The 27,671-nt window shown below is 38.1% G+C and overlaps 10 protein-coding genes across 19 annotated transcripts; 6 read left to right on the plus strand and 4 right to left on the minus strand.

Annotated features, from left to right (window-relative positions):
• Positions 1-1,147: 1,147 nt before the first annotated feature.
• Positions 1,148-2,786, plus strand: LOC106347193 (purine permease 2-like). The gene is made up of 2 exons (XM_013786696.3): positions 1,148-2,246; positions 2,310-2,786. Exons 1-2 carry the CDS (start codon positions 1,545-1,547, stop codon positions 2,661-2,663), a joined length of 1,056 nt encoding a protein of 351 aa, XP_013642150.2. The 5' UTR covers positions 1,148-1,544; the 3' UTR covers positions 2,664-2,786.
• Positions 2,759-4,263, minus strand: LOC106347194 (protein CutA, chloroplastic). The gene is made up of 6 exons (XM_013786697.3): positions 4,030-4,263; positions 3,850-3,959; positions 3,682-3,744; positions 3,414-3,445; positions 3,127-3,221; positions 2,759-3,014 (listed from the first exon to the last, which is right to left on the minus strand). The coding sequence occupies exons 1-6, from the start codon at positions 4,203-4,205 to the stop codon at positions 2,933-2,935; spliced, it is 558 nt and encodes a 185-aa protein (XP_013642151.2). The 5' UTR covers positions 4,206-4,263; the 3' UTR covers positions 2,759-2,932.
• An 80-nt stretch (positions 4,264-4,343) lies between these two features.
• On the plus strand, positions 4,344-5,431 carry LOC106347195 (chaperone protein DnaJ-like). Its single transcript, XM_013786698.3, has 5 exons — positions 4,344-4,526; positions 4,629-4,706; positions 4,791-4,866; positions 5,032-5,102; positions 5,194-5,431. The coding sequence occupies exons 1-5, from the start codon at positions 4,455-4,457 to the stop codon at positions 5,263-5,265; spliced, it is 369 nt and encodes a 122-aa protein (XP_013642152.2). The 5' UTR covers positions 4,344-4,454; the 3' UTR covers positions 5,266-5,431.
• Positions 5,432-5,718: 287 nt separating this feature from the next.
• On the minus strand, positions 5,719-6,285 carry LOC106350016 (B3 domain-containing protein At2g33720-like). The gene has a single exon (XM_013789960.3). It carries the CDS (start codon positions 6,283-6,285, stop codon positions 5,719-5,721), a length of 567 nt encoding a protein of 188 aa, XP_013645414.2.
• A 513-nt stretch (positions 6,286-6,798) lies between these two features.
• LOC125575369 lies at positions 6,799-8,497 on the plus strand. Its single transcript, XM_048780724.1, has 2 exons — positions 6,799-7,394; positions 7,669-8,497. The coding sequence occupies exons 1-2, from the start codon at positions 7,011-7,013 to the stop codon at positions 7,711-7,713; spliced, it is 429 nt and encodes a 142-aa protein (XP_048636681.1). The 5' UTR covers positions 6,799-7,010; the 3' UTR covers positions 7,714-8,497.
• Positions 8,295-9,380, plus strand: LOC125609612. Its single transcript, XM_048781136.1, has one exon. The coding sequence runs from the start codon at positions 8,295-8,297 to the stop codon at positions 9,378-9,380; it is 1,086 nt and encodes a 361-aa protein (XP_048637093.1).
• A 4,295-nt stretch (positions 9,381-13,675) lies between these two features.
• Positions 13,676-14,170, plus strand: LOC125575453 (cysteine proteinase RD21A-like). Its single transcript, XM_048781137.1, has 2 exons — positions 13,676-13,987; positions 14,069-14,170. Exons 1-2 carry the CDS (start codon positions 13,676-13,678, stop codon positions 14,168-14,170), a joined length of 414 nt encoding a protein of 137 aa, XP_048637094.1.
• Positions 14,171-16,615: 2,445 nt separating this feature from the next.
• On the plus strand, positions 16,616-18,828 carry LOC106351557 (ethylene-responsive transcription factor ERF112). The gene is made up of 2 exons (XM_013791344.3): positions 16,616-17,143; positions 17,785-18,828. Exons 1-2 carry the CDS (start codon positions 16,966-16,968, stop codon positions 18,255-18,257), a joined length of 651 nt encoding a protein of 216 aa, XP_013646798.1. The 5' UTR covers positions 16,616-16,965; the 3' UTR covers positions 18,258-18,828.
• A 262-nt stretch (positions 18,829-19,090) lies between these two features.
• Positions 19,091-21,439, minus strand: LOC106347191 (probable protein phosphatase 2C 27). 6 transcript variants are annotated; one of them, XM_022719264.2, is made up of 6 exons: positions 21,089-21,439; positions 20,668-20,731; positions 20,495-20,598; positions 20,225-20,404; positions 19,943-20,148; positions 19,091-19,856 (listed from the first exon to the last, which is right to left on the minus strand). In XM_022719264.2, the coding sequence occupies exons 2-6, from the start codon at positions 20,672-20,674 to the stop codon at positions 19,295-19,297; spliced, it is 1,059 nt and encodes a 352-aa protein (XP_022574985.2). In that variant the 5' UTR covers positions 20,675-20,731; positions 21,089-21,439; the 3' UTR covers positions 19,091-19,294. The 6 variants fall into 6 exon arrangements, with proteins under 6 accessions (XP_022574985.2, XP_048636683.1, XP_013642149.2 ...); XM_048780726.1 differs by having other exon boundaries at positions 21,000-21,439; XM_013786695.3 differs by having other exon boundaries at positions 20,974-21,439.
• Positions 21,440-22,713: 1,274 nt separating this feature from the next.
• Positions 22,714-26,419, minus strand: LOC106347190 (pentatricopeptide repeat-containing protein At2g33680-like). 5 transcript variants are annotated; one of them, XM_048780727.1, is made up of 6 exons: positions 26,189-26,419; positions 25,943-26,045; positions 25,754-25,804; positions 25,339-25,412; positions 25,180-25,250; positions 22,714-25,068 (listed from the first exon to the last, which is right to left on the minus strand). In XM_048780727.1, the coding sequence occupies exons 3-6, from the start codon at positions 25,776-25,778 to the stop codon at positions 22,863-22,865; spliced, it is 2,376 nt and encodes a 791-aa protein (XP_048636684.1). In that variant the 5' UTR covers positions 25,779-25,804; positions 25,943-26,045; positions 26,189-26,419; the 3' UTR covers positions 22,714-22,862. The 5 variants fall into 5 exon arrangements, with proteins under 5 accessions (XP_048636684.1, XP_013642143.2, XP_048636685.1 ...); XM_013786689.3 differs by having other exon boundaries at positions 25,920-26,045; XM_048780728.1 differs by having other exon boundaries at positions 25,943-26,034; positions 26,189-26,417.
• Positions 26,420-27,671: the final 1,252 nt, after the last annotated feature.

Genomic DNA, 27,671 nt, shown 5'->3' on the forward strand with positions numbered 1-27,671 from the left:
ACTGTATTATTTTGGCGATTGGAAATATGTATGATTTTTGGTATTTGATATTTTTAAAAGGAAAAAGACTAGTATATGTACTAAGATGAAGATACAAGATACTCAAAATATGTTAATAATGTCAAAGTGTATTTTTCCCAGATATTCCACAAAATTCAATCAAACACACCAAAAAGTAGTTAATTCATTCATACTCGACATCCGTTATGGCTTCATGGACCAGTGAATATAAAAGAACGAGTACAACGACAAATAAAGTTTTCACAGCTTTGCACATATTTGTATCTTCTTATACAACTATGAACACATCTACCACAAAAATCATATTCAGTTTCAAAATTGGCATTTTTCGTTTTGAGAACAGTTTCAAAATTGACATTGTGAGGGCTTTCTGCACGCTTAAAAGTAATACCATATCCGCTTAAGTCGGGTTTTACCATGATATTTGACATACCTGCAAAAAAATGTATATGAAAATTAAATTATTAAACACAAAAATATTGTTAGAAAATATAACATATGATGTAAAGTTAACTAAATATAAATTTACATGATGAAACGAAGATTAGATAAGTTAAAAACAAAGGACTGTATTCATTTTTTTGAAAGGAAAATAAGTTTTATTCTTTTTTTTAGTAATCACTCTGAGCTCTTGCTGAAATCAAAATAGTGCGATACTAATATACGATCTTTTACTTTGTAACGCAACAGTTGATATAATACTTTCGACGTTTTTTCTTATAAATATTTAGAAAAAATCCTTTAAATTTTCAGTTTTAGTTAAAAACTATCAAATGTGCATATATCTATTATACTGGATCATTGATTATTCAGTTATTTCAAATAAAATAACTATAGTCATTAAGTTTTGTTTTGAGCTTGAAAGAGACTTGCAAGTTTCTCAAAATTTTGATTTTTTAATTAAAATGTATATATTTTTGTAAAATATTCTTTTGATAACTTTGTATACGGATGTCTTTAGAATGCAGCAATTGCACCGATGCCAAACAGTATCCAAAACCTAGAACTTCTAAACTAAAGTCAAACATGAGAGGGAAATATTCCAAATATGTTTGTATATTTATTCACATACGACAGCTGATGTTATGTCTTTTCTCTTCTGAATGATTGAATAGTCACCTTATAATTTGTCTCACTCAACTACGTGTTATATTATTATATTGTCACGTGTGATCCTAAAGGTAATCCACTAGAAGGTGGGTGAATCTTTGACTTTAGTGATCTCGTTATCATACGATAGCCTTTAAAATGGCTGTAGATACCAACCAATGGTTAAATAGTCAGTATATTTTCTATTCTTCCATCAATTGGTGATGCATCGGTGGTGCTAATGTTTTAGAAAACCAATGAAACTAAACCGTAAATCAAACCGCAGTAAACCGACTTTTCATACGTATCCCAACACCACATCAAGTTGAACTAGTAAGTAAATGATCCACTTGAAGACTTGAAGTCACTCTTTTCTCTTCATGCTTTGTTTATAGAATCAAAGACTACAAGAAGAAGCACCTAAACACATAAAGATGAAGATGAAGACGGTTCTTGTAATCATAAACTGTATAATCTTGGCGATAGGAAACTGCGGAGGCCCTCTAATGACGCGTCTCTACTTCAGAAACGGTGGCAAACGAATCTGGTTCTCAAGCTTCCTCCAAACCTCAGGTTGCCCCATCATCCTCCTCCCTCTCCTCTTCTCCTTCCTCACACGTCACCGTCAACAACAAGAACAAGAAGATACAAAGACTACACTCTTCCTCATCAAACCTCCACTGTTCTTGGCCTCTGTTGTGGTCGGTCTCCTCATCGGCTTTGACAACTACCTCTACGCTTACGGCTTAGCTTACCTCCCAGTCTCCACCTCCTCTCTCATCATCTCCTCTCAGCTAGCCTTCACCGCTTTCTTCGCCTTCTTCATGGTGAAGCAAAGGTTCACGCCTTACACTATAAACGCCGTCGTTTTGCTTACCCTCGGCGCCGGAAGCCTTGCCCTTCACGCGGACGGTGACAAGCTCCCCAAGGAGACGCGCAAGGAGTATATAGTTGGGTTCGTTATGACCGTTGCTGCAGCTGTTCTCTACGCGTTTGTGTTGCCGCTTGTGGAGCTCGCTTACAAGAAAGCTAGTCAGAGGATCAGCTACACGCTTGTCCTTGAGATGCAGTTGGTCTTGTGCTTTGTCGCCACGTGCTTCTGCCTCGTTGGGATGCTCGCTGATGGGGACTTCAAGGTGGGGAGGCTTTTATCTTCTTGATTAAAGAATCAAGAATTTGACTTTTTGTTCACTGTGCAGGAGTTAGGAAGAGAAGCGAGAGAGTTTAAGCTTGGAGGGTCGAAGCATTACTGTCTGGTGGTTGCGTTCACGGCTGTTATCTGGCAAGGCTTTTTCTTGGGGTCTATAGGGATGATCTTCTGCGCGTCGTCTCTAGTCTCTGGAGTTTTGATCAGTGCTCTGCTTCCGTTGACGGAGGTCTTGGCTGTTCTTTTCTTCAAGGAGAAGTTTCAGGCGGAGAAAGGTGTCTCTCTGTTTCTCTCCCTATGGGGATTTGTTTCTTACTTCTATGGAAAGATTCAGTCCGAGAAGGAGAAGAAGAAGACTCAGGAGGCAGAACTGTCTCAGCTTCCAGCGACTGAGTCTTTTGCTTAAAAAGAATCTAATGGTCTGTGTAAAAAAACACACAACTCTGTGATGTGGTGGTTGCACTTTGGTTATGTAACTGGCATGGCTCGTTTGCTCACATATACGAGTACAAATTTTTATTACACTTTTAAGTGAACTGGTCTTAGTATTTGAACACATCACACACTATGCCATAATCCACAGATGAGGGGAGCTCATTATTTGGAACATATAGGTTGTGAAGAAACCGAGACTCCAAAAGCCATTGATGGTGGACAGCCACGAGATCTCACTTCTCAGTTTCTTGTACTGTTCTTCAACCATTCTAGATACTTGTCGCTTCCACCAGTTATGGGCAATGCAATCACTTCTGGCACACTAAAGAAACAACGTTCAATTACTTAGCTTTGTGGGATTTGCTAAAAAAAAAAAGACAAGGCATACAGCATTAGTAAAGTCATATTTTTTGAGATATATGAGAAATGCATACTCGTATTCGTGATTAGCATTGACGTGCGCGGTGAGAGACTCTAGAAGGGATTGCCTTGTTTTGATTATCAGGAGCTCCTCCGAATCACTCTGAACCTGAAAGTCAAAGGGACATGATTATATGAAAAAATGTATTCAGAGATCAGCTTGCAGAACTAGCTCAGATCCAAGATGAACAATGTTCCAAGCAATAAAAAGAAAAACAAATAGTAAGGCATCGATGATACAGACTATGCATAAAGTAAAAATAATCACAAAAAGATAATCCAAGTGTTGTTCCCTACTTACCTTTCCTTCCCACTCGTACACGGATTCAACACCTGCGTCCAAGCGATCAACCAAACCATAAACATCTTGTAGATAGAGAGAAGAAAACTAATAATAAAAAAAAATCACAGAACATAGAAGAAAACAAAAGAAGTAAGGGATGTATCAACCAAAACGATTAGCTTATATAGCCTTTTCTTGAACTAACTTTATTCTTTCTTTCTTTTTTTCTCTGAATAGCAAAAACATGCTCACCACCAAATGACTACTACTACTTTAGACATAGTACCTGGAACAATGTTGACACAAGCTGCAAGCTTTTCTTGGACTATGCTATTAGCCAACTTCTTTCCTGCCCCAATGATACAAACAGAACATCAAATATGGTAGAAAGTTTTCAACTTTAGAACATTTTCAATTCATTTTCCAGCCATTACACAATGAATTGAATCCTAACCCGCTTCTCTGTTAGGAACAGTGACGTAGACGACAATGCTAGGCACAGTTTTGCTCCCCTCCTCCATTTTGATCGATGATGAAGAAGAAGCCTTACTGCTAAACTTAGACCTATAAATAACAATCACCAGTGTTCATAAGTGGGTACACAAGAAACCACAAACTCGATCGAGATGCTAACCTTAAGAGAGGGGCAAAAGAGAGAGACTGTGCACAACCCGGTTTATAGGAAGACGATGAGAAGGAGGATGAGAGGGAGGAGAAACCCAAGCTTAGCACGCAAAACGCACCGACGAAAGGTATACGCCGTCGTATTAAGACGGAAGATCCGATTCTACTTCCCAGAGACAAAGCCATCACTGCTTTACCTCAGCCGTGTCTTATTTATTATTATTCTGGAAACTGCTAAAAAAGGTCATTTCTTTATAATAAGAAGAAACTTAAGGGGTCTATATGCAATATTTAAAACATTGTTTTCTTTTTTCTTTTTAGCTTCTTTTATCTTTTTAGTTCCGAAGTGCGTGAGTTAGTGAGAGAGAGGAGAAACTCGTGAACTGAAGAAGAAGAGAAGAAGAAGAAGAGTTGTTCACTTGTTTGTTCACACGAATGTGGTGCTCCGATTGGGGAGACGGCCATGCCTCTTTTCTCGATTTCGATTTCGATTTCGACAACTACAAGGTAATGAAAGAACAACATAATAGTTCGACAGCTGTTTGGTTATAGTTTGGTTATAAAGGTGAAGTTTTTTTTGTTTTTTGGGTGAATTGGGTGTGGTTGCAGGATCACTACAAAGTCCTTGAGCTGAACAGCGACGCCTCCGATGATGAGATTCGCTCTAACTTCATCCGCCTTGCTCTGGTTCCCTTATCCTAATTTGTGTCTTTTTTTCTGACAAGGTTTTGTCAGTGATGGGAGTTGTGTTTGGTTGTTGTTGTGTTGCAGAAGTGGCATCCGGATAAACTCAAAGAAGAGGATTCTGCTACGTCTAGGTTTCAAGAAATCAACGAGGCTTATCAAGGTTTTTGCTTCTCTTTTCTCCTCTCTCAACATGTATTATAATGTAGTTTCTCTGTATGACAAGAGTTTCTTGTTGAGAGGAATCTCATTTTAGCGATTTGGTTATGTACTTATGTGACATTGGTTTCTTATGAAGTAAAAGGTTTGGTCTTTTTGGTTGGAACAGTATTGAGCGACCCGTTTACAAGGCAGGAGTACGATAAGAAAAGGATGCGTCGTATCTATGAGCACAACTTGGTATGTACAATAGATTTGTTATTTCTTTTATTTGATTTGAGAGAGCTTTGAATTTCTTCAAATCTCCATCATTTTTTTGTTTTTGTTGCAGGAGCTATTCGACCGGTACAAGGAGCTGATATTTACTTGCAATGGCCTTGGGATGAAGAATTTTCTCTGGTGAATTTGCAAAAAAAAAAAATTAAGGTTAGGTGATATATATAGACTTTGTATGATGATGAGTTAGAGACATCAGCCTTTGTAGCATTGGTTTGAGTATTGATTCTAGTCTGAGAGCAAGACAGAGTATCAAATCAGTTAAGTATTAATCAGGTTTTAGGTTCTCTGCTTCCACAAGCTTTCATTGTCCTTTCTGTTCTTTGTTCTCAGTTTGTAATCTGCTCCAAAGTCATATGTTATGTCTTTTATGATTTGTAGTTTAATAGTAAAGGAAGCAGAAGCAGTAGCAAGCGGGATAGTTTGAAACTTGAGTAACTTTTGAATTATTTAGTGCTGATTCTGTTTATTACTTGCATAAAAAACCACATGACATAACCATGAGCAACATTAACATAGCACACCCAGTAAAGGTTCTATGTATCTGGAAGTAGAGTGTCCACTGGGGCATCGATAGGTTCTATTGATGCCTGAGATGATCTGCAAGAAGAGTGTCCACTGGTTCACGAGACAGCACGCTGAAATGAAGCGTTGAGTCAAAACGATCCCAAAACATTCCAATCTCGTCTTCAATCTTCAAAGCCCTCCTGCAAACAAAATCCACAAACCATCCACCAGTGAGAACATAGTAAAGACACTTGGTCCGTTTCCTTAGTAGCATCTGGTGCGTAGAATCAGTATCGTGATCATACACGTCAACGGCTAACGGCCAGCCTTCTTGGACTATCTTCCGGTCGCACTCAGGGAGATATCTCAGTACGTGGTGATGTATGGTACTGGTGTTTAGAAGAAGATGGTTTAAGTAGCTAATATCGGTTATGGTCAGTTCCTTCTTGATGGTCCATGGATCAGTGAAGAGATTTAGTTCTGTTGAGACACCGTACTGCTGCTCCTCTTCGCGTTCTTCATTCGAGAGAAGCCTCATCCGAGCAAGGTCTATCTTGTCTGAAATAGGAACCACGTTCATTACAACGTTAGGGGTCAAGGGAAATAACTCGAGAGTTAACTTTTGTGTATCTTGGTTCATTCTCGTTCAATTCTTTTGCACCGAGCTAGAGAGACTGCAATATAGAGGAGCGAGTGACCAAAAAGTACTTTGAGAAGATATAATCTGGATCGAAGCTCACTTTTCAATCAACAAGTTATTATACAAAAATTAAATAGACACATTGGTTACATTATCTGTTCTGAGAAAACAGTATTAATCTATGAAAAGAGAGATGGAAGAATTTTTTTTTTTTAAATGAGCCCATAGTTTGCATTTATATATAGTTTTTAGCGAATATTTTTTTTGAGAAAAACAAATCTAACAAAAAGACTTTAATTTGCTTTAAGACAAAAACAAATTCATATCAAAATCCTTGATAAGTAAATAATTTTACTAAAGTTTCACTATTACAATCTCCATCAAGTTTTAGCACATTTTCAACTAGTATTTATTTAATATTTTCACAAGTTCATCAAAATTATCCAATATTTATTTTTAATGAAAAATGTATATCAAAATATCTAAAATAAAATTTCCATAGATTTGCATATGTAAATTATGCAAGAAAAAAATTCAAAAATACATGTGATTTAAAATTATTTAGATTCTTCAAAACAATAAACATGTCCATCGTTTCTTCTTCTTCTCCAAAGAAAAAGAAAACAGTGAAGAAGAAATGAAGCTCATTAATCCAGTTATGGCGATCCTTTTCCTAACGATGATAGGCCTTTCAACGGCGATGGATATGTCGATCATTTCCTACGATGACTGCCACCACACCGTCTCCGCCGGCAGCCGGAGCGACGCCGATGTTTCAAGGCTCTACGAGGAGTGGCTTGGGAAACACGGGAAGGTTCAGAGTTCTCTTACAGAGAAAGATCGACGGTTCGAGATCCTTAAAGACAATCTCCGCTTCGTCGACGACCACAACGCGAAGAATCTTAGTTACAGATTGGGTCTTACGAAGTTCGCGGATCTTACTAACGACGAGTACAGATCCATGTATGTCGTCGGCTCCAGGCTCAAGAGGAGGACATCCACGAGGACCAGCCTTCGCTACGAGGCTCGTGTGGGTGACGCGCTTCCGGAGAGCGTTGACTGGAGGAAGGAAGGTGCCGTGGCTTAGGTTAAAGATCAGGGAAGCTGCGGTAAGATTTTTTGTTTTTTTTCACTCGATCTATCTTAGCTTGCTAGTTGTCTGAACTTACGTGGGAACCTGTAACGGAACTTGTTTTGTCTGGCTCGTTCAAAAACTATTGAAACTCGAGGAAAAAGACGTGTTTGCCCCTTCTAGGAATGGTTGGTGCGTGATTGTGTTAATGGTTTATCGTAAGAAAATGTTGATATTGGTTTATGAACTAACTATGTGTTCAAAAAAAAAAGGTTTAAGAATTAACTAATTTCTCTTGTTGATAATGGAAGGGAGTTGTTGGGCATTTTCAGCCATCGAAGCTGTGGAGGGCGTAAACAAAATCGTGACCGGAGACTTGATATCTTTGTCTGAGCAAGAGTTAGTGGACTGTGACACTCCATATAACGAAGGCTGTAACGGTGGCCTCATGGACTATGCTTTCAAGTTCATTATAAACTATTAGCTTATATATATCTTTGGTATAGTTTCCTTTAGCTAACCATTGGTTTAGTGTGGTTTGGTTTCCTTTTGCCTAACCACTAGAGTATAAATACATAACAATGTATGTTTTCTACGGTTAATGAGAAAGTTTATTTTCATCATCTTCTTTTCTTCAATATGGTATCAGAGCTAAAATGGATCCTCCATTGATTCTGTTACTCGAGCTTTCTTCTTCACCATGAGCGTTTCGATTTCGCAGTATCTTTCTGCTCTCTGTACTCGCTACGTGATTCTTCTGCTCGAGTTTCTGGGATTCGTTTCGACCGTTTTCTTTTTTGCTGTTCTTCGATCTTTCGATTGAGCTGATTCGAGTTTTCTCTGAGCTCTTTCTTGCTGGATTCTCATCGATTGATCTGGTTTCTCAGCTTCTTGAGGTCGTTCTCTGCTTTTCTTTCTCATTTTAGCTTCCGCGCACATGGCGAATCTTGATCGACCTTCTACGGATCATTACGAGAATCCGTATTATCTTCATTCATCGGATCATGCTGGTTTGGTGCTTGTTTCTGATCGCTTGACTTCTGGATCTGAGTTTCATTCATGGCGAAGATCGGTGCGAATGGCCTTGAACGTTCGTAACAAACTTGGCTTCATCGACGGAACGATTCCAAAGCCGTTGCCGACTGATAGCAATGCTGGATCGTGGTCGAGTTGCAATGACATGGTTGCGACTTGGCTCATCAATTCGGTTTCCAAAAAGATTGGACAGAGTCTTTTGTTCATGTCAACAGCTGAGGCGATTTGGAAGAATCTTCTTTGCCGTTTCAAGCAGGATGATGCGCCACGGGTCTATGAGATAGAGCAACGTCTTAGCTCTATTCAACAAGGTTCCATGGATGTAAGTACGTATTACACTGAGCTTGTGACTTTATGGGAGGAGTATAAGAACTATGTGGAGTTGCCGGTGTGTACTTGTGGACATTGTGAGTGTAATGCAGCTATGCTTTGGGAAAGATTACAGCAACGGAGTCGTGTTACGAAGTTTTTAATGGGCTTGAATGAGGTCTATGAGCAAACAAGACGCCACATCTTGATGTTGAAACCTGTACCAACGATTGATGAGGTCTTTAACATGATTTCTCAAGATGAAAGGCAGAAGAATTTGAAGCCTGCTGTCAAGCCAGAGTCCGCTGTTTTCCAAGCTACTGCTACATCTGAGAATGTGGAGAATGTTTTATACAATGGTCCACTGGAGAATGCTGCTTATGCTGCACAATATCGGCCTTACAACAAGATTGTTTGTACTCATTGTGGGCGCTCTGGCCATACATACCAGAAGTGTTACAAGTTGAATGGCTATCCTCCAGGCCATAAGTTGCATAATCGATCTGGCCAGAACATGCCTTCTCAAGCTCGGGGTATTTCTCAGGCTGGAACTCCTCGTTCTTCTGCGTCTTCTCAGAGTTCTCAGAACTATTATCAGAAGAATGCTGTTGCTAATGCTGTGTCTTGTCCGCCATCAAATGCTTTGGATTTAAGCCAGTTTAGTTCTGAGCAAGTGTAGTCTTTGATCAGTCAACTTACTTCTCATGCTCGTATACCTCAAATGCCTTCTTCTACATCTCAGGATGCTTTATCTACTTTTCCCACGGCCACCATTACTGCACAAGGTTTTATGGATCCTCAATCATCTGCTGGTACTGTCTCAATTCCTTTTCCATCTTCTAGCCTTCGATATACTCATAATACTCTCACTTTCCAACATCGTTGTTTGTCTACTCTTGCGAACATCATTTCTAGTGATAGTTGGATTCTTGATAGCGGTGCTACTACTCATGTTTGTTCTCAATTGACAATGTTTAGTGAGACTTTTCCTGTGCAGGGTGTGACAGTGTCTTTTCCAGATGGTACTAGAGTTGCTATTACTCATGCAGGAACCATTCGCATTACTGATACATTGATTTTACATGATGTTCTTCATGTTCCATCATTTCGTTTTAACTTGATCAGTGTTAGTTCTCTTTTACAACGTGATAATTGTTCTGCACATTTTTACCCTCGTGACTGTTTCATTCAGGACCATACTCGGGGCTTGATGATTGGTAGAGGTCTTCTTGTCAACAACTTGTATGTCCTGTCACCAGTAGTTGTTACTCCTCGCACTGCCTTTTGTGGATCTTTGGTAGATGCGAATGTTTGGCACCAACGTTTAGGACATCCGTCGCTTGTGAAGATGCAACATATTCCTGGTATCTCTTTGTCTAAATCGAGTCTAGATCACTGTCATGTATGTCCTTTAGCTAAACAAAAGAATCTTCCTTACGTTTCACATAATCATTTGTCTTCATCTCCTTTCGATTTAGTTCATTTGGATACTTGGGGGCCATTTTCTGTTGAGTCTGTTGATGGTTATAAATATTTCTTAACGATTGTCGATGATTGTACTCGGGTTACATGGCTTTATATGATGAAAAATAAAAGTGATGTTGGTTCAATCTTTCCTACTTTCATAAAGCATGTTCAGACTCAATATGATACAACTATCAAAACAATTCGTAGTGATAATGCACCTGAGTTAGCATTTACACAATTAATGTCTGATCTTGGCATTGTTCATCAATTTTCTTGTGCATATACACCTCAGCAGAACTCCGTTGTAGAACGTAAGCATCAACACCTACTTAATGTAGCTCGTGCATTACTTTTTCAATCAAATGTACCTATTGCTTACTGGAGTGATTGTGTACTAACTGCGGTTTACTTAATAAACAGAACACCATCTTTGCTTCTTAATAAACTCTCTCCTTACGAGATTTTGTGTAAAAAGAAACCTGATTATAGTTTTCTTCGTTCTTTTGGTTGCTTGTGTTACGCTTCAACATATAATAAAGATAGAAACAAGTTCACTCCAAGAGCCACTTCCTGCGTCTTTCTTGGTTATTCTTCTGGATACAAGGGATATAAAGTTCTTGATATTGATTCTAATCAGATTTTTGTTTCTCGCAATGTTACATTTCATGAAACGCAGTTCCCTTTTAAAGAAAAGTCTATACCTGTTTGTGCTGACTCTTTGTTTTCAAAAGTGATTTTACCGGTGTCTACTCCTGTTTCTTTGGATACGGCTTCTTTACCTGTGCATCATAATGTTCCATCTCCTGTGGTTCCTGTCATTCCTCCGCAGTCTAGTACCACCAATGGATTGATGGACGCTGTTGCATCACGCACAGGACCGGTTGATCCACCCATTGCTCGATTAAGACGAAATGGTAAGGCACCTAGTTATCTCTCTGACTATCATTGTTTTCTTTCAACAAATACTGCGTTTTCTCCTTCATCTTCTTCGATTAACTATCCTATTTCCTCTGTCATTGACTATTCCACTTTGAAACCTTCCTATCAGTCCTTTGTTCTCTCTTGTACCCTTGAGACAGAACCGAAAAATATATTTGAGGCATTAGCCGATCCTGTTTGGAATGGTGCTGTGGGGATAGAGATAAAGGCTCTTGAGACTAAGAAGACGTGGTCTGTTGTGTCCTTACCTCCGGGAAAGCATGCTATTGGATGTCGTTGGGTTTTCACGATCAAATATAATCCTGATGGAACTATAGATCGTCCTAAGGTCCGTCTTGTTGCTAAAGGCTATACTCAGCTTGAGGGAGTTGATTACATAGACACATTTTCTCCTGTTGCAAAGCTGGCAAGTGTGAAGCTTCTTCTTGGGTTAGCTTCTGCTTTTCGGTGGTCTTTAACGCAAATGGACGTGTCTAATGCTTTCTTACATGGAGACTTGGATGAGGAGATCTATATGACGTTACCTCAAGGTTATACCCCTCCTGGAGTGCTTCCTACTAACCCAGTTTGCCGATTACACAAGTCTTTATATGGATTGAAGCAGGCATCGCGTCAGTGGTATCAATGTTTCTCACGGGTGATTCTCTCAGCTGGTTTTGCTCAATCACCTGGTGATAATACTTTGTTTATCAAGAAGACTGGTTCATCATTCATTGCTTTGCTCGTGTACGTTGATGATATCTTGATAGCTTCGAACAATGATGAGGATCTTACGACACTTAAGAAGATCTTGCATACAGCTTTTATCATCAAAGATTTGGGGAGACCAAAGTTCTTTTTGGGATTGGAGATAGCTCGGAATTCTACTGGAATCTCGGTATGTCAAAGAAAGTATGCTCTCGATATCCTTGAAGCTACAGGCATGCTGGCTTGTAAGCCAAGTTCTATACCTATGGATCCAACACTCAAGCTTACTCGCACATCTGGAAAGCCTTTGGAGAACATTACTCAATACAGAGAGTTGATTGGTCGTCTTCTATATTTGACCATCACCAGACCAGATATCACTTATGCAGTGAATAATCTGAGTCAGTTTCTCTCTTGTCCTACTGACGTTCATTTGCAGGCTGCGTACAAGGTCTTGTGGTATATCAAGTCCAATCCGGGTCAAGGCTTGTATTATGCTGCTGATACAGAGCTCTGTCTCAATGCTTTTACTGATGCAGACTGGGCTACTTGTCCTGAAACTCGACGGTCTATCTCTGGCTACTGTGTTTATCTTGGGACTTCGCTGATCACATGGAAATCTAAGAAGCAACAGACTGTGAGCCGTAGTAGTACTGAAGCGGAATACAGAAGCATGGCGTTGGCTACGTGTGAACTGCTTTGGCTTGCTCAGTTACTGAGGGACTTCAGGGTCACGGTTACAGCACCAGCAAAGTTGTTTTGTGATAACAAATCAGCTATGCATATCGCTTCTAATCCGGTCTTTCATGAGCGTACGAAGCACGTTGAGATTGACTGTCATACTGTCAGAGATCAACTGAAGCGGGGTTTCTTGAAGCTCTTTCACGTCTCTTCTTCAAATCAACATGCTGATATACTCACCAAGCCCTTGCATCCGGGACTCTTTCACTCTCTTCTTGCTCGGATGTCACTTTCAAACCTTTTTAAGCCACAGTCTTAAACGGTTTGAGGGGGGTATATTAGCTTATATATATTTTTGGTATAGTTTCCTTTAGCTAACCATTGGTTTAGTGTGGTTTGGTTTCCTTTTGCCTAACCACTAGAGTATAAATACATAACAATGTATGCTTTCTACGGTTAATGAGAAAGTTTATTTTCATCATTTTCTTTTCTTCAATATAAACAACGATGGAGTCGATAGAGAGGAAGATTATCCTTACAAGGATGTTGACGGACGTTGTGACCAGACTAGAGTTAGTGTTTTGACAAGGAATTATATAACTCTTTAACAAATTTTGGATGATTCTTAATTATATTCACTTTTTTTTTTGCTGCAGAAAAACGTTAAATTTGTCACCATTGACTTATATGAGGATGTGCCTGCTAACAGCGAAGAATCACTGAAAATGCACTTTCTCACCAACCAATCAGCGTCGCCATTGAGGCTGGTGGTCGTGTGTTCCAGTTCTATGATTCAGTACGTATTTTAACCATGTTATCATAGTTCTTAGAAGTTTTTTTTTTTTTTGAATATTCGGAGTCGAAGTCCGAAGTCCGTAATCCCCCATACCCGAAACATATATCATATAATACAATATTAGTTTTGTCCTGGCGGTCACTCGAACGGGGACCTTTGAGACAATGGCCAGAGTCTTTGGAAGTTTTAGCATTGCCTAGGTTGTTTGATTGCTTTTTCATCTCTCCAATCTAATGTGATTTTATTGTGTTATTTTCCTTCTGAAGGATATATTTGATGGAATTTGTGGAACAAATCTAGACCACGGAGTTTTGGCGGTCGGATACGGAACAGAGAACGGCAAAGACTATTGGATTGTGAAAAACTGATGGCGGTCAAGCTGGGGAGAGAGCGGATACATAAGGATGGGGCGTAACATTGCAGCTTCAGGTGGAAAATGCGGAATCGCTGTGGAGCCTTCATATCCGATCAAAAATGGCCAAAACCCACCAAACCCGGGACCTTCACCTCCATCTCCCATCAAGCCTCCGATCCAATGTGACAATTACTACACATGTCCTCAGAGATATACTTGCTGTTGTCTCTTTGAGTATGGAAAGTATTGCATTGCTTGGGGATGTTGCCCACTAGAAGCAGCCACTTGTTGTGATGACAACGATAGTTTCTGCCCTCACGACTACCCCATTTGTGACCTTGATCATGGAACTTGTTTAATGGTAAGTTTTGCATCTCCCACTTCTCAAGAAAATCAACATATTAATGGCAATGCTTGAAACTAAGTCATGTGTCATTTGCAGAGCAAGAACAGTCTGTTTAGTGTCAAGGCTTTAAAGGGGTCAACCTTGCACATTTGCTTCTTCGTAGAGGACCCTGATTCATATGAGCAGAGAAATCTTTGAATAGATTTGGCAGATGCTTTTAATGTTGTTGTTTATGCCATAACTAGATACATTAAAATGCAGCTGCTGGGTTTCGTGTATAATATAAAGAACCATAAGCTGCATTTAGGCTCTTCGTTGGTACAAATAGATTTTTATTGTTTAATTTGAAAAAGGTGTACAATCTACGGTCATTGTTATGGAAATATCCCTTATCTTCTATGAAATGATGTTCCACATTTCTTTTTGCTTTTTGAGTTTTCCCATCTATTTAGTTCTAAAATACTTAGATTGAGACCACATATGAGAGAACCTATATGCACTTGCGCATCCTTTTTTCTCACATTTTTTTGAGGCATATTTAAGATTTTTTTAACACTGTTAGCATTGCTTGACGATGATGAATTAGATGATTGTGATGGTGTTGTTTTTTCAAATTTTGTTTTGGTTATTTCATATTCAATTTAATTTCTATATTGAGTCAAATGTTAACATATGAATTTTCTTATTGGGCCTGTTAATATTAAATTTTGCTTTACAATTTTTGTTAAAAATTTTAGTTTGTTAATATGATATTATTATTCTTATTTTAAATTGATATTTTATTTTTTATTTAATTTTAATGTTATATATTATTTTTAATTTTTAATTTTTTAAATCTATTTGGCAAATAATCCGTAATTATTTTTTTTAAAAAATCGGATATCCAGAAGTCCGCATCAAAGTGAATTACAAACATAGATATTCGTTTGGAATGGAGAGGATCACATATAGTACGATTTTTTTGGATATCCACTCCATGCCTAGGTCTAATTGCAGCAATGTTTTTATTTAGTTGAATAGCATTCGAGTAATTAAGATGCAAATAGGATCATTTCATCCACCTTACCAAATAATTATTGTATATAATTAAATAATTGCCACACTGATTAATTAAAGAATAATAAATCAATTTAATACAAAGTCAAAGTTTTGTGAACTTTGATACTAAGTCAAAGTTGTCCAAGGATAATCATTATAATTGTGGCATTTATTTAAACGACGGTATTTGATAGGTATGTGTTGGAGTTGATTTGTTCGTGCTAAGTCTGCTCTGACTATAATATTCAAGGTTGACTACAATTTATGTAAGCACATACGTCAGCTTGGTCTTAAAACCAATATATTATTTCAAACACTTTCAGATTCTAAGTTAGCTCAGTTAATTTATCTAGTTCAGGTTATGTTTCTTTTTTCTTTTAGGTTTAATTTATTGTTTTTCTTTGTTCAACCACAAGTTCTCAGATGATTGACAAATTATTCATTGACATCATGCGCATGCAATGACAAGATTCCTACCCCAGAAAGAAAAAAATAAACCCTCAAACTATATATTAATGGCACGAACTGTCCAAAACTGCTTATAATACCTTAGAAATATAATGTATTTAAAGAGATTCATTGCATATTCTATTGTACTTTTTTAATGACGAAGTGCGGAGAGTACATTCAGGAAAGTTATGTGTAGCGAATAGAAGAAATTCAACTCTTTATTCTAACAACGATGAAAGTGGTAAATCTCATAAGAAGTAAGCACACACGTGAAAGTTTCAAAAAAACGATGTGGTCTTTTCTGAATACGCAAAGTTTAGAAATCAGATCACGAGAATTGGTTGAAAACTCTACATTGATTCAGAAGATCAAAATAGAAATCGGTTATAAGTGTCTCGAATATGTATTTAGAGCATCTTTAATGGGAGTTATTAGGGTAGAATTCTTAGTTAAATATAAGAACTCATTTTTTAATTTTTAACTAAAAAAAAATTAAGAACCGATTCTTAAATATCTAGTCTTATTTGTTCTTTCTTTAATATACTTATTGACTTCATGATGGGACTGCCACGAAGTGTTCTTACTAAATTTTTAGCTTTTGCTGATTGGAGTACCGAAATTGATAAATTGGTTTCATATTTTCCCACGATTAACTGACTAAACATTACATAATTATGGTATACATTGATATACGATTGGTCAAAAGTTAGTGGCTTAGTGTACATGCACGTAGGGATGTATGATGTGTCAATATATTTATAGGGTGCAATTATGATAACCCAAACAGATAGATCATGCATGATCTAAATACACAAATAACCGTAACTAAGATCTTTATGGAGCATCTTGACCTTTGAAAAAACGAACTCATTTCATGAAACAAATAAGAGAATTTTTTTTTCTTCCGATCAATAATCAGTGAAATTGTGGTTATATGTTGTATTAATAAGAAAAATATAGAGTTGTATTACAAGATTATATTGCAGTATACTCCGTAATTATCTTTGACTTAATTTATGCTTCGCATAAGATACTTAATCCCTAAGTTAATTCTATTGAACATTTAAGAAATCGTCATAGGTGTGCCAAAACAGAATAAATCCCTTAGTTACACCTTTTTTAAAGGCTTACACTTTGAGTTAATAACTTAATTAATATTAGGACATGACGCAACTTAGAGTACTTGCATGGTGAGTCTATCCATACAATTATATAAGAGATTCCAGAATTATTTATATGGATCGAACAAAAAATGTGTGTTATGAAAAATAATCATCTAGCTAGTTATACAAACCTTATAGGTATCAAATATCATTAAGTTGAAAAGTTATACACAAACCTCTCTCTCTATATATATATATATATGTATTGGTCAACAAATACATGCGTGTGTGTCTATATATAACATAGATAAAGGGATTAGACATCTTTGCTGTGCTTTTGGATTGTACCCAATCAATCTTTGACTACCAAAAAAAATAAATCTTTATTGGTATCATCGGATAATGCATAGTGGAAAGAGACCTCTTTCACCGGAATCAATGGCCGGAAAAAGAGAAGAGAAAGAAGAGTTGGGTTCTTGCTCAACTTTGTCAGAGTCTGATGTGTCTGCTTTTGTCTCTGAACTCACAGATCAACCTACCCCACCATCAGTAAATCAAACTTCATCTCTTACCCTTCAAGGTAACCTCATCTGATCTATTTGCGTATAATTCTAATTACTATGCATATAGCTTTTGTGTTGCTCTTTCACAAACTTGGAGATTGGATGGTTTAATTTATATTGGAATTTTTGACATTAGTATTGCACCTTGGCCTTGCCCAATTGGAGATTTCATAAAATGAATGTCACTCTTGTATGTAGCTCATTTTGTTAGAACTCAATGCATCCTTTTGAATATTCCTGGTTTGATTTTCTTAAGGTAAAGCTCCCTCTTTAATTTTCCAAACTGTATTTTAAGCTTGAAACAAAGGGGCTTAGTATTCTGAATGGTCGGGCTTAAATATTTTATATACTAATATCATAAGAATTAAGAGAATGTGTTATGGAGACTAATTACCTGGTCTTTGGCCTAGAGGGGATATTTCAGGAGAGATGTAGAATGATCATATCATATGATCCCAACACACTACACACATTAGAATAATCTTTAACAGATGCCTTTAAACCGGTAAATTGTGTTCTTTATCAAAACGAAAAATAACATGTGATATAACGATTTCTCCAAATCACAGCATGCGTAATTTCATCTCGCTTAAGATCCAATTTAATTATTTCACCGTTACCACAAGAGTGAACTTACAATTTGAATCATTTCTTTCAGAACAAAGTAATACGAGACAACGAAACTATAGAGGTGTGAGACAAAGACCGTGGGGAAAATGGGCAGCCGAGATCCGTGACCCAAACAAGGCAGCTCGTGTGTGGCTTGGCACGTTCGACACTGCAGAGGAAGCAGCATTAGCTTATGATAAAGCTGCTTTTGAGTTTAGGGGTCAAAAGGCCAAGCTAAACTTCCCGGAGCACATTCTTACCAACTCTAGTGGTCCATATGGACCATATCCATCAACCGCTACTTCCCATGATCGCATCACCGTATTGCCACCTCCAGCTATTGCTCCTGACATACTTCTTGATCAATATGGACAGTTTCATTCCGCAAATAGTGATTCAGTTGCCAACTTTTCTTTGACTATGCCGTCTTCTTCGTCTTCATTGAATCAACAAGAGCATATACCAAAACTAGAGGATGGTAAAAACGTGAAGAATATTAATATCAATAAACGAAGGAAATAGCATATCAATACTTCAGTGGTACGTATATGCCTATTATGACTCTTCTGTTCAGAAGCATGACCGGTTCTGAGATTTAAGGGGCTAAAATGCATTGAATGTCGATCTAAAGAGTGAAGAAGTGCATTTAGGATTCAGGCATCATGGATGAAAGATAACCTTCTGGGACATGAAAATGCTATAAGGGATGAAGATGACTTGGAAGATAAAGAAAGCTGTTCTAATTATTCTGTCAAGAGAACCAATCGATTAACGGGTCACCATAGAAGATGGAGAGAGTGATAGAGACTACAACACACCTTGATCCAACAGCTGCAATGAAGTTCTTGTAGGCGAATAATCTTAAACCACCAACGGTGGAATCCTATGAAATTCCATGCACAAAAGAGTGAAATTAAATTCTTTAACCAAAACTAGCTGATGAGCAGTTCCCTCGTAACAAATGAAAGTTGTAGTATTGTTTCAGTAGAATCTGTAATCAATGTTTTTGAATCATGTTGATTAAAGATAAGTACGTTTTAATGTTTACGTAACTATATAATGTATTTATATTGTTAATTTATTATTTAAGCTATCATACACATTGACCGTCCTGATGGGTTATGACAACCAACACGCCCTGACCACTTTAAACAAGTAACATAAGATTGGGCTATAGATAAGCAATAAGATGAAGCCTATTCCTAAGCATTGAGAAGAAAGAGAAGATGGGTTCTATCAACCAAGAATTAGAGAAAATGGGCTTTTGTCTTTACAATCTTTCTACCTTCACAACTGTAACAATATACAACCTTGTTAGATATGATGGAACATCCCTGTGGATTTGAGCATACAAGTGAAGAAGAAAGTCTTATATATTTTAAAAAACTAAAATATTTACAAAATAGTAGTACATACATCCATCTAAAATCTCAATGAATCTTGAATACTAATATAGGTAAAACAACAACATATTCAGATACACAACATGGTCAACCTGTAACACTCTCTAACATGGCAATAGCCTCACAAAGTAAACATAGAACAACAACGAACATACTCTAAGGGTAACCATCAAGCACGCCTTTAAGTAGATTCAACCCTTCCGCAGATATGCTCCGCCTCACCCGTGACTGCACTCGTACCTCTATCCTCTGCGGAGGATCCTGAGAGAAGCACACAACAATCACTGTCAAATTATCACACGTGTTCCGTTTAAGAGCCTCCCTAACAAGCTCTCTAGAGCATCTCTCCGGATCATTATGAATCATCAGCGCCTTCCTAGCGATCGTCACCGCGCACTGGCTGCTCATCACATCCCACAGACCGTCGCATCCCATTATCAAGAACTCGTCGTCTTCACTCAGGTCCGTCTCTTGCAACTCTGGCTCTGGGGTTAGAGGACAAGCAGAGCCTCTGGGGCCTTTCATGTGCCAGTCTCCTATGGCACGTGCGACTGAGAGTTGCCCGTTGAGGTAGCCATCGTACACGACTCCACCTAAGTTCTCTATTCTTGTTTTCTCGGTGATGCAGTTTGGTTTGTGATCTTTGGATAGCTCTATTGCTCTGCCTCTTCTACCAAGTACTGCTCGGCAATCACCAGCGTTTGCAATGATCAACCTCCTGTAAAAGAAACAAAGAAGGCAGCAACTCTATTCAAATTCAAATCAAAACTCCAACGACTTATGGTAAACCAAACTGCACTTTACCTTCCAAAAATTAAAGCTGCAAGAGCAGTGGTCCCAGAAGAGATGTCAAGAGAAGAATCATCTGCAAATTGGTAATCAGCTTTCAAGAAAGCATTCTTTATTGCCTTTTTAACACATAGAGGGAAGTAAGTGTCCTCTACAATGAATCTCAGAATGTTCTTTCTAACAAACAGTGCTGCATCTGTGCCACCGTGGCCGTCAAATACCTGCCCAAAAGGTCAATATCAACAACGTTAAACTACTTTCAAAAAGTAAGTATGAGCTGTGCATCTATACACTCACCCCATAGAAGGCTGAAAGAGATGAGGAATCAAGAGATGCACCAAGATGGTCAACAAGATCATCGATGCAAATATGTTCATCTTCCATGAACTGTTTTGCCCCTTGCTCAGCACAGCTTCCTGATCGGTATACAGGTAAAAAATCTGATCTTTCATCAGGTGACTTACAAACATCCAAATCCTGATCACATAACAGAAACCCAATCACATCATTTGAATCCCAATTGCAAAAATACAAAATCCAGAAACTGTAGGGCGTAAATAAAATTACCGCAGTGACTGCAACCTGCAGCCTACTACTAGTAGTGGATAGGTGCCTCGGAGGTTTTCCTTTACTACTCATTAGCTTAGTGTCATCATCTAAAGTATCAGTATCTGTTGAAGAAGCATTGTCCATGTTGAAATCTCCCTCTAGAACCGTTATCAAAGGTGAAAACTCCATACCAATCATACAAATACTCTTTGTGTGTGTGTGTGTTTCCAACGATTTATCTTGTTCCCACTAGATCTAAGATCAACAAAGACCAACATGCAAGCATCAGACTTTTTAGTGAGAAACAAACTTCAAAGCAAAAAAGAAATGGTTTTGATAAATTCCCAAAATCAGATTATTCCCAACAACTTCAATTAAGCAAAGCTCCCAAAAAGGGTCAAGAACCAAATTCTCAAAGGTGAGAGCTTTTTCTCAAGTCGGATCACGCAAAATCGATGATCCAGAAACATAAACATAAACCCTATTCAGAGATTTACCAGAAGCTTAATTCAACAAAACCCACCTCACAGATTCTCTTAAATCCAGACGAATTCAGCTGTTAGACTAATGAGAAGCGAAATCTCGAGATCGTTCAGAAATTGAGAAAATTACCAAAGACAAACGCTCAGAGATTATCTGAAGAAATAACCCAGAAAATAAAAAGTTACAGCTTTGAAGAAGAAGAAGATAATTGACGAAAGGCAATCTCTGAGAGAGAAAGATAGAGAGGAGGAGAAGACGAAGAAGAAGAAGAAGCTTTGTTGTCTCGTTTGGTATTTTGTTGGCCACCGGCGTTTCCAGGTAATCTCTTGGTTTCAACTCTCTGTCATACCGGAGATCTCTTACCGACACGTGTCGTCAATCAACGGCTAAGCATCGCTTTGACTGGTTAACTATTCCCAGCCGTTAGATATAAAACCAACGCTCACGATCTCATCCACGTTATCTCCTTCTGCCTTTTCCGAATCGCGAGGGGGTTATTACCTCCGATTTTAAAAATGCGTTAGATTCCTGCCGTCCACGTGTCGTAATTATACTGGCTATATCTAATATTTCGGCTATGTTACCAAAACCGGTACAAAACCAAATTTTGTTAGCAACCTAATTAGACACGATTATTGATTTGATTTCTCATGAAATGGTATCATTAGTTAGCTACTGTTGTTGGTGATTTGACATCTCATTGATGGAATAAGCATATTAGTTTTTGCAATTATTATTTATTGACTCTTATTGCTTTTAAAAGTATAAATAGCTAATGATGAAAAAAAATAGAAACTTTGATGCCTAAGACTAACAACCAGTGGTAGTTACACATATGCTATATAAAGTCGAATCTTCTATATGATTGTTGAGATTTTGATATGTTCTTTCTATTAAAGTCATGACTACGATTGATATCTATATCTCTTACTGTCAGTTGGTTGTTATGTTCAAAAGCTTAATCAAAGTGTTGCTTATAACATCTCTTTTCCTAAGGTTCATCAAGTTTAGGAAGATGCTTGTCGCCTTTACTAAGAGTTAATAATAGTTTAATGTCATGTTTTTTTAATCGCTAGTGGTTATGGAATTGACTTTAAGTTAGTTTATATTTTTTTCTAATTTGCTAAAAAGTCATTCGGTCATCACAACTTTTGCTTGAAAAATATCGTACCAAATCACGTGTGATTGAATAGTCAAACTCTGTCAAAATATTCAGCTGTATGAACAGATTAATATTCTTTATATAAATGTAGGCTAATACTATTATACATTTGATGTATAGCTTCTGGCCAGATGGCCGGGTTCTCTTAGACATAACATCTATGTATTGATGACAGAAAATCATAACAATAAATAAAAAGATAGAGAAACAAAAGAAAAAAACAGGTCAATTATCTCACAACATGAAATAAATCACATTGGAGAGTAAATAAAACAGAAGCAAGAGAACACATGTTTGTTGTTGAAGCCTAAAAACCGGCAATCACGTTTAGAGATTTATCAAACAATAATAAGGGAGATGATGTAGTGTTTCAAAAAAAAAAAGTGTTTCAAAAAAAAAAAGGAGATGATGTCGGAGATTTCATTTATATAAGTGTACAAGTCGAACCAAGGAAGATGATTCAAGAACATGTAATCAGTAGTTTAAGAGATTGTAGTCTTTCTCTCTCACATGTCATCATTACATCTAGTAGTTTCTTCATTAACTATTTATTTCAAAAGTTGTATCCATTCTTCATAGTTCATATGCATACTAATCAAATTCAATCACATTTGTTAGGTTGATATAACTATATGTTATATAATTTCATACAAAAAGGTTACACACTTGAACTAAAAACCTATAAATATAAAAGAATACAACAAAATTTATATCTCTACTCGATATAATAGACGGATAAAATCATGACAAAACTAATTGTGTTCCGTCTTCGACATGAGAAGAATCCAACACAGTTGTGAACCCTTCTTCCATCATCGGTCTACTCACCAATCTAACCAAATCCTTTATCTCTTCAATCCTATAATGCATTGTGTCCCCCACAACAAATGTATGGCACTGCTTCTCCAAAGTGATCCAACTACAACCCACGTCTTTGCTCACCCCGTTCGCTCTCATGAGTCCCCAAACTCGTTCCACATCTCTCATCCTCCCTAAAACCGTGTAAATGCTTGCCAACAGCACATAAGTTGACGACTCCCTCGATCCAAGAGCAATTAGCTTCTCCCCCGCGTAAGCTCCTAGCTCACAGCTCCCATGGTTCTTACACGCGCTTAGCAGTATCCTCCAAAGGCATAGACCGTGATCGATACCAGCTGATTCGATGAACTCTTTCGCCTCTTTGAGCTGTCCTGCGCGGCTCAGCAGATCAACCATACACGCGTAGTGGTCCACCTTTGGAACAATCCCAAACTGATCGGACATATTATTGAAATAAGACCAGCCTCTCTCCACAAACCCTTTATGGCTACACGCTGATATAACGTTCACGAACGTGACATCATCCGGCTCTGTTCCTACAGCTAACATCTCCTCCAAAAGCTCTAAGGCTTCATCTCCACGTCCGTTATGGGAAAGGCCTGAGATCATCGCGTTCCAAGAGACAACATCTTTGTTGGGAGTTCTTTGAAAGACGAGGCTCCCATCTTCTAAACTCCCGCACTTTGAGTACATTGTCGAAAGCGCGCTTCCGATTGGAACTTCTAAACTGAACCCGTGCTTGATTGTGTGTCCATGTACTTGCTTCCCGAGCTCCAAGGTAGCTAGAGAGGAGCAAGCTTTTAAAACACTTGCCATGGTTGGTTCATTTGGGATAATACCTTCACTTTTCATCCCGCAGTACAGAATCAAAGCCTCTTCGTTATCTGAGTTTTGGACGTACCCGCTAATGATCGATGTCCAAAGAGCGACATCACGTTCTTGCAGACAGTTAAACCCTTTCCTAGCATCTTCTAAACAACCAGCTTTCGCGTACATGTCAACCAAAGCTGTAGTCGCAAACAAATGATTCTCAAATCCCAACTTTAACAAAAAGGAATGAAGCTGTTTCCCTTCTTCTACATAGCAAATGTCACTGCACGCATTGAGAACCCCAACGATCGTGTATTCGCTAGGCTTGATTCCAGCAGAGAACATTCTCGAGAAAAGCTTCACTGCTTCGAGTGATTCCCCATTCTGAGAATAACCAGTGACCATTGCTGACCATGTAATCGAGTTTCTATCATCAGAAGAGTCAAACATCTTGCATGCTTCGTTCAAGCTCTCGCACTTTGAATACATGGTAACTAGCGCGTTACTCAAAGCTACAAACACGAGCAAACCATTTTTAACCGTGAGGGAATGGATTTGCCTGCCTAGGCCTACGTATTCGGTTGCAGCCAGCGAGCTAAGGACCGCGGTGAAGACATAGTCACAATCACTTTCTTCGTCTTTTTCTCTAAGAAACAGATTGAAGACTTTAATGGCCTCGTCAACGCGTCCTCTCGTAGCAAAACCAGAAACCATGGTGGACCACGTATAGGTGTTCCTTTCAGGCATAAAGGCGAAGACTTTGAGTCCGTCCTCAACGAAGCCCGCTTTACAGTACATGCCCAGCATCGAAGTGTCGACATATATATCCCCAAAGCTTGACATTTTGATCACAAGCGCGTGAGCCTGCCTCCCAACTGTACAACTTCCAAGACTCGATTCAGCTTTAAAAATTCCAGCGAGGGTGTAAGCGTTTGGCAGCACATCTTGCGCTCTCATCTCCCGGAAGAGCTGCATAACGGTGCGGGAGCTGGAGAGACCTCCGTGCTGGGAGTATCCAGTGATGAGACTGTTCCAGGATACGACATCCTTGCTGATTATGGAACTAAAGATGGAGTGGGCTTTGGGTAAGTGTCCGCATTTGGCATAGAGATTGACCAGGCCGTTGGCATGTTTGGTGCATGTCGATGCTCCAGCTCTGATGATCTGTGCGTGAACTGCACGTCCAGCCTTGAGGTTCCTTTGCTGTGAATGACGTGTCAGTTGGTGTAAAAACGTCGAAGTCGGAGTGACAGGATTGAGTTCTGTCTGGGAGGTACTCGGATGCATTTCTTTGATTGATGTTGAACATCGTTTGTCCCTGTAGGGAACGCAATGTTCAGATTATCCATTGTTAGATAATATCTTCTGACCCGTGCCTATGAACAAAAGGGTGAAAGAAAATCATATAACGGAAAGATAAAGTACTTACAGGGTCTCTTCTGTTGATTTTTCTAGACCAGAGTGTTCTTCCAATCCAGGTTTCGGTCTTCTTGCCAAACTCTGACAATTTTGAATGAATACCAATCTTAATGGTAGAAAAAGATTCTCAAATATCAAAAAGATGCCGAGACAGAGGTATATTCTCTACCTCCCTGTCCAATTCAGTGAAAACGCCAATACTTCCAGCTCCGTAAATATCTCTCTCTACTTTCTTCTTTATTGCTGTTGATTACACAAGGAGCAACATTCAAAATCCAAATTACTCAGAGAGTGCATGGAAACCCACTCACATTAAGCCTAACGCTAAAGCTTACAGCCCCCTGAAACACCGAATATATTTTAAAATCCTTCCTCTTCATTTATGAGACTTCAACAACTTGAATAAAAAAGATAAGAGGACACTAATTCATATTTACGTCAATCGTATCCTAAGTTTAAAAAATCTCTTTGCCAGCACCGCCCTGACAACCCTTTAAAAAGTACTCGAAACTTCTCCATGCTATTTTACACATTCTCAATGAAGAAGCATGACAAAAAAATTGCAAAAGTAAAACATAATTTACCCTTCACGGCAGGAGCTTTAATCATTGAATGTTCAAATCCTTTAGCGCAGCCTGAGCATAAGATTTTCCGACATTAGTGGCGCAAGTTCAACTGAACTTTAAATGACTCGACAACTATAATTGAACAAAAAAAAAGAACTTGACAAGGAACTATGAGAAACTATACCGAGAGAAAGATCGATACTTTACATTTTGCTAGAAGAACCACCAAGTATAGGAACTCTATGCCTATTCATTTGTCCCACTTAGCTTCTTCTTCTAAAGACGCGGGCTTTTAAAGGCTGCAATATCACTAACAGTCTGTCATACAAAAAAAGAGGGAGAAGTCTGCTCTTACATCACATGGCTATCTAAGGCATTTGATCGAACAGATTGTGCGCAGATATAATTTAAAGAAACAGAACCATGAACACATCTACAAGAAGAGAGACTTACGAATTCAGCTAGCAGTGGGGAGGAGAGTAATGGTGGTGACGGCTGTGAAATGGTGACGACGGCGCAGGATACAGAGACGGCTAGAGTAAGTGCGGTGAGAGAGCAAGCGATACGATGTTGAACCAAGTTAGGGGGCGTTATTTTCAAAATTTACGGTTTTGTCTTTACGACAATGGGCCCTTGATTGATTATGGGCTTTTTGTTGCGGTTTTTGAGATTGTTTTACTTTTTCTATTCGTCAAAAAAAAAATCTGTTTAATCATATCTATCTACGAAGAAAAACACAAATATCACTCAATTCGGACATTACTCATTATCGCGTAAACAAGTTATTACTACACCAATTTTTATATTTTATCACTCCTATAGGTTAATTTGCTCTATTTGTTCATCCTGGTTTGTAGGTTTCTAATTGGTTTGAATCGGAAATATAAGGAGAGACGAACGATCTAGAGAATTTATAGAAACAACAAAATTTTGTTAAAAAAATTTCAGGAAACTTAAAATAGACGCTGTTGCCGGGGATCGAACCCGGGTCATCCGCGTGACAGGCGGGAATACTTACCACTATATTACAATGACTTTGATGCTAAGTTTCGTATGACTAAGGATTAATTCTGCAAGTTTAATTTTCCTTGAGACAAAGACCATATAACCGAAGTTATGTCTCTGTACACTAAGATAAATGAACTTCAACTAAAAATATTGTCATATAACCGAAGTTGATAAGTGTTTATGAAGTTGAGAATCATAAGGGATAACAGTGGAAGGTGTTCTCTCTGTAAACTAACTTGTTTGGAAATAACAACTTAAAGAGTTTTCTCTGAGTCTCTGACCCTTCAGCTACCATCACTCCCAGAAGAAGTTATGGACCATGGGACAATCCGGTGCATCAGATGTTCTGTTAGCAGACAACATTATTGAGCCATTGATAAAAGTGGATTCACCAAAGGAACCCAAAGATGAAGATCCTGACCTTATAGACAAAATCAACAGACCATAGGTTTTGATCCTCTGCAGCTCCGCTCTTTTGGCGTGATAGCCTCTAGAAAACTCTTAAAAGAGACGAAGAAGTAATATTGAAGATAGACTGGAATGAGACTATACCAAACCCGGATGTCAGGGTTGAGTATGAGCCGGTGGCGGAGCCATAAACTTTTTGAACTGGATCAAAAATGTTTTTAACATAATTAATAAACTATATAAAAACTATATTCTACAATCTTCATAATCTGAAACCTTTTTATTACAGTTTCATTGACTATATCTTTAAATATTTGTTTCGATAAAAAATAGAAACATATTTATTCCAACCAATTACCAAATTGATCAAACTAAGAATGATTAAACCGTTTTGATGTGTATTTTTTTATGAGTGTTGCCTTAAAAATTATGACCTCGAAGTTGATAAAGTTCTCGAGTTAAATATTCATATTTTACTTTTTTTTCTTTGATTATAGGGATATTACAATATTTTTTTGTT

This window comes from Brassica napus, chromosome A5 (genome assembly GCF_020379485.1).
Source record: "Brassica napus cultivar Da-Ae chromosome A5, Da-Ae, whole genome shotgun sequence".
Classification (NCBI taxonomy): domain Eukaryota; kingdom Viridiplantae; phylum Streptophyta; class Magnoliopsida; order Brassicales; family Brassicaceae; genus Brassica; species Brassica napus.

Coding starts and splice junctions, on each gene's coding strand:
- LOC125609612 (XM_048781136.1), top strand. CDS start 8,295: ATGGCGAATCTTGATCGACCTTCTACGGATCATTACGAGAATCCGTAT.
- LOC106347191 (XM_013786694.3), bottom strand. CDS start 20,674: ATGATTGGTATGGAGTTTTCACCTTTGATAACGGTTCTAGAGGGAGAT. Junction 20,149..20,224: donor CTCTTTCAGCCTTCTATGGG/GTGAGTGTATAG, acceptor CCTTTTGGGCAG/GTATTTGACGGCCACGGTGG. Junction 19,857..19,942: donor GCAGCTTTAATTTTTGGAAG/GTAAAGTGCAGT, acceptor TTTCTTTTACAG/GAGGTTGATCATTGCAAACG.
- LOC125575453 (XM_048781137.1), top strand. CDS start 13,676: ATGGGGCGTAACATTGCAGCTTCAGGTGGAAAATGCGGAATCGCTGTG. Junction 13,988..14,068: donor ATCATGGAACTTGTTTAATG/GTAAGTTTTGCA, acceptor TGTCATTTGCAG/AGCAAGAACAGTCTGTTTAG.
- LOC106347194 (XM_013786697.3), bottom strand. CDS start 4,205: ATGGCTTTGTCTCTGGGAAGTAGAATCGGATCTTCCGTCTTAATACGA. Junction 3,745..3,849: donor TGTTCCTAACAGAGAAGCGG/GTTAGGATTCAA, acceptor TCATTGGGGCAG/GAAAGAAGTTGGCTAATAGC. Junction 3,015..3,126: donor AATGCTAATCACGAATACGA/GTATGCATTTCT, acceptor TTGTTTCTTTAG/TGTGCCAGAAGTGATTGCAT.
- LOC106347195 (XM_013786698.3), top strand. CDS start 4,455: ATGTGGTGCTCCGATTGGGGAGACGGCCATGCCTCTTTTCTCGATTTC. Junction 4,867..5,031: donor AATCAACGAGGCTTATCAAG/GTTTTTGCTTCT, acceptor TGGTTGGAACAG/TATTGAGCGACCCGTTTACA. Junction 5,103..5,193: donor GTATCTATGAGCACAACTTG/GTATGTACAATA, acceptor TTTTTGTTGCAG/GAGCTATTCGACCGGTACAA.
- LOC106350016 (XM_013789960.3), bottom strand. CDS start 6,285: ATGAACCAAGATACACAAAAGTTAACTCTCGAGTTATTTCCCTTGACC.
- LOC125575369 (XM_048780724.1), top strand. CDS start 7,011: ATGACTGCCACCACACCGTCTCCGCCGGCAGCCGGAGCGACGCCGATG. Junction 7,395..7,668: donor TAAAGATCAGGGAAGCTGCG/GTAAGATTTTTT, acceptor TGATAATGGAAG/GGAGTTGTTGGGCATTTTCA.
- LOC106347193 (XM_013786696.3), top strand. CDS start 1,545: ATGAAGATGAAGACGGTTCTTGTAATCATAAACTGTATAATCTTGGCG. Junction 2,247..2,309: donor TCGCTGATGGGGACTTCAAG/GTGGGGAGGCTT, acceptor TTCACTGTGCAG/GAGTTAGGAAGAGAAGCGAG.
- LOC106347190 (XM_048780727.1), bottom strand. CDS start 25,778: ATGATTAAAGCTCCTGCCGTGAAGG. Junction 25,413..25,753: donor TAAAGCTCCTGCCGTGAAGG/GTAAATTATGTT, acceptor TGTAATCAACAG/CAATAAAGAAGAAAGTAGAG. Junction 25,069..25,179: donor AAATCAACAGAAGAGACCCT/GTAAGTACTTTA, acceptor CGTTCCCTACAG/GGACAAACGATGTTCAACAT.
- LOC106351557 (XM_013791344.3), top strand. CDS start 16,966: ATGCATAGTGGAAAGAGACCTCTTTCACCGGAATCAATGGCCGGAAAA. Junction 17,144..17,784: donor TTCATCTCTTACCCTTCAAG/GTAACCTCATCT, acceptor CATTTCTTTCAG/AACAAAGTAATACGAGACAA.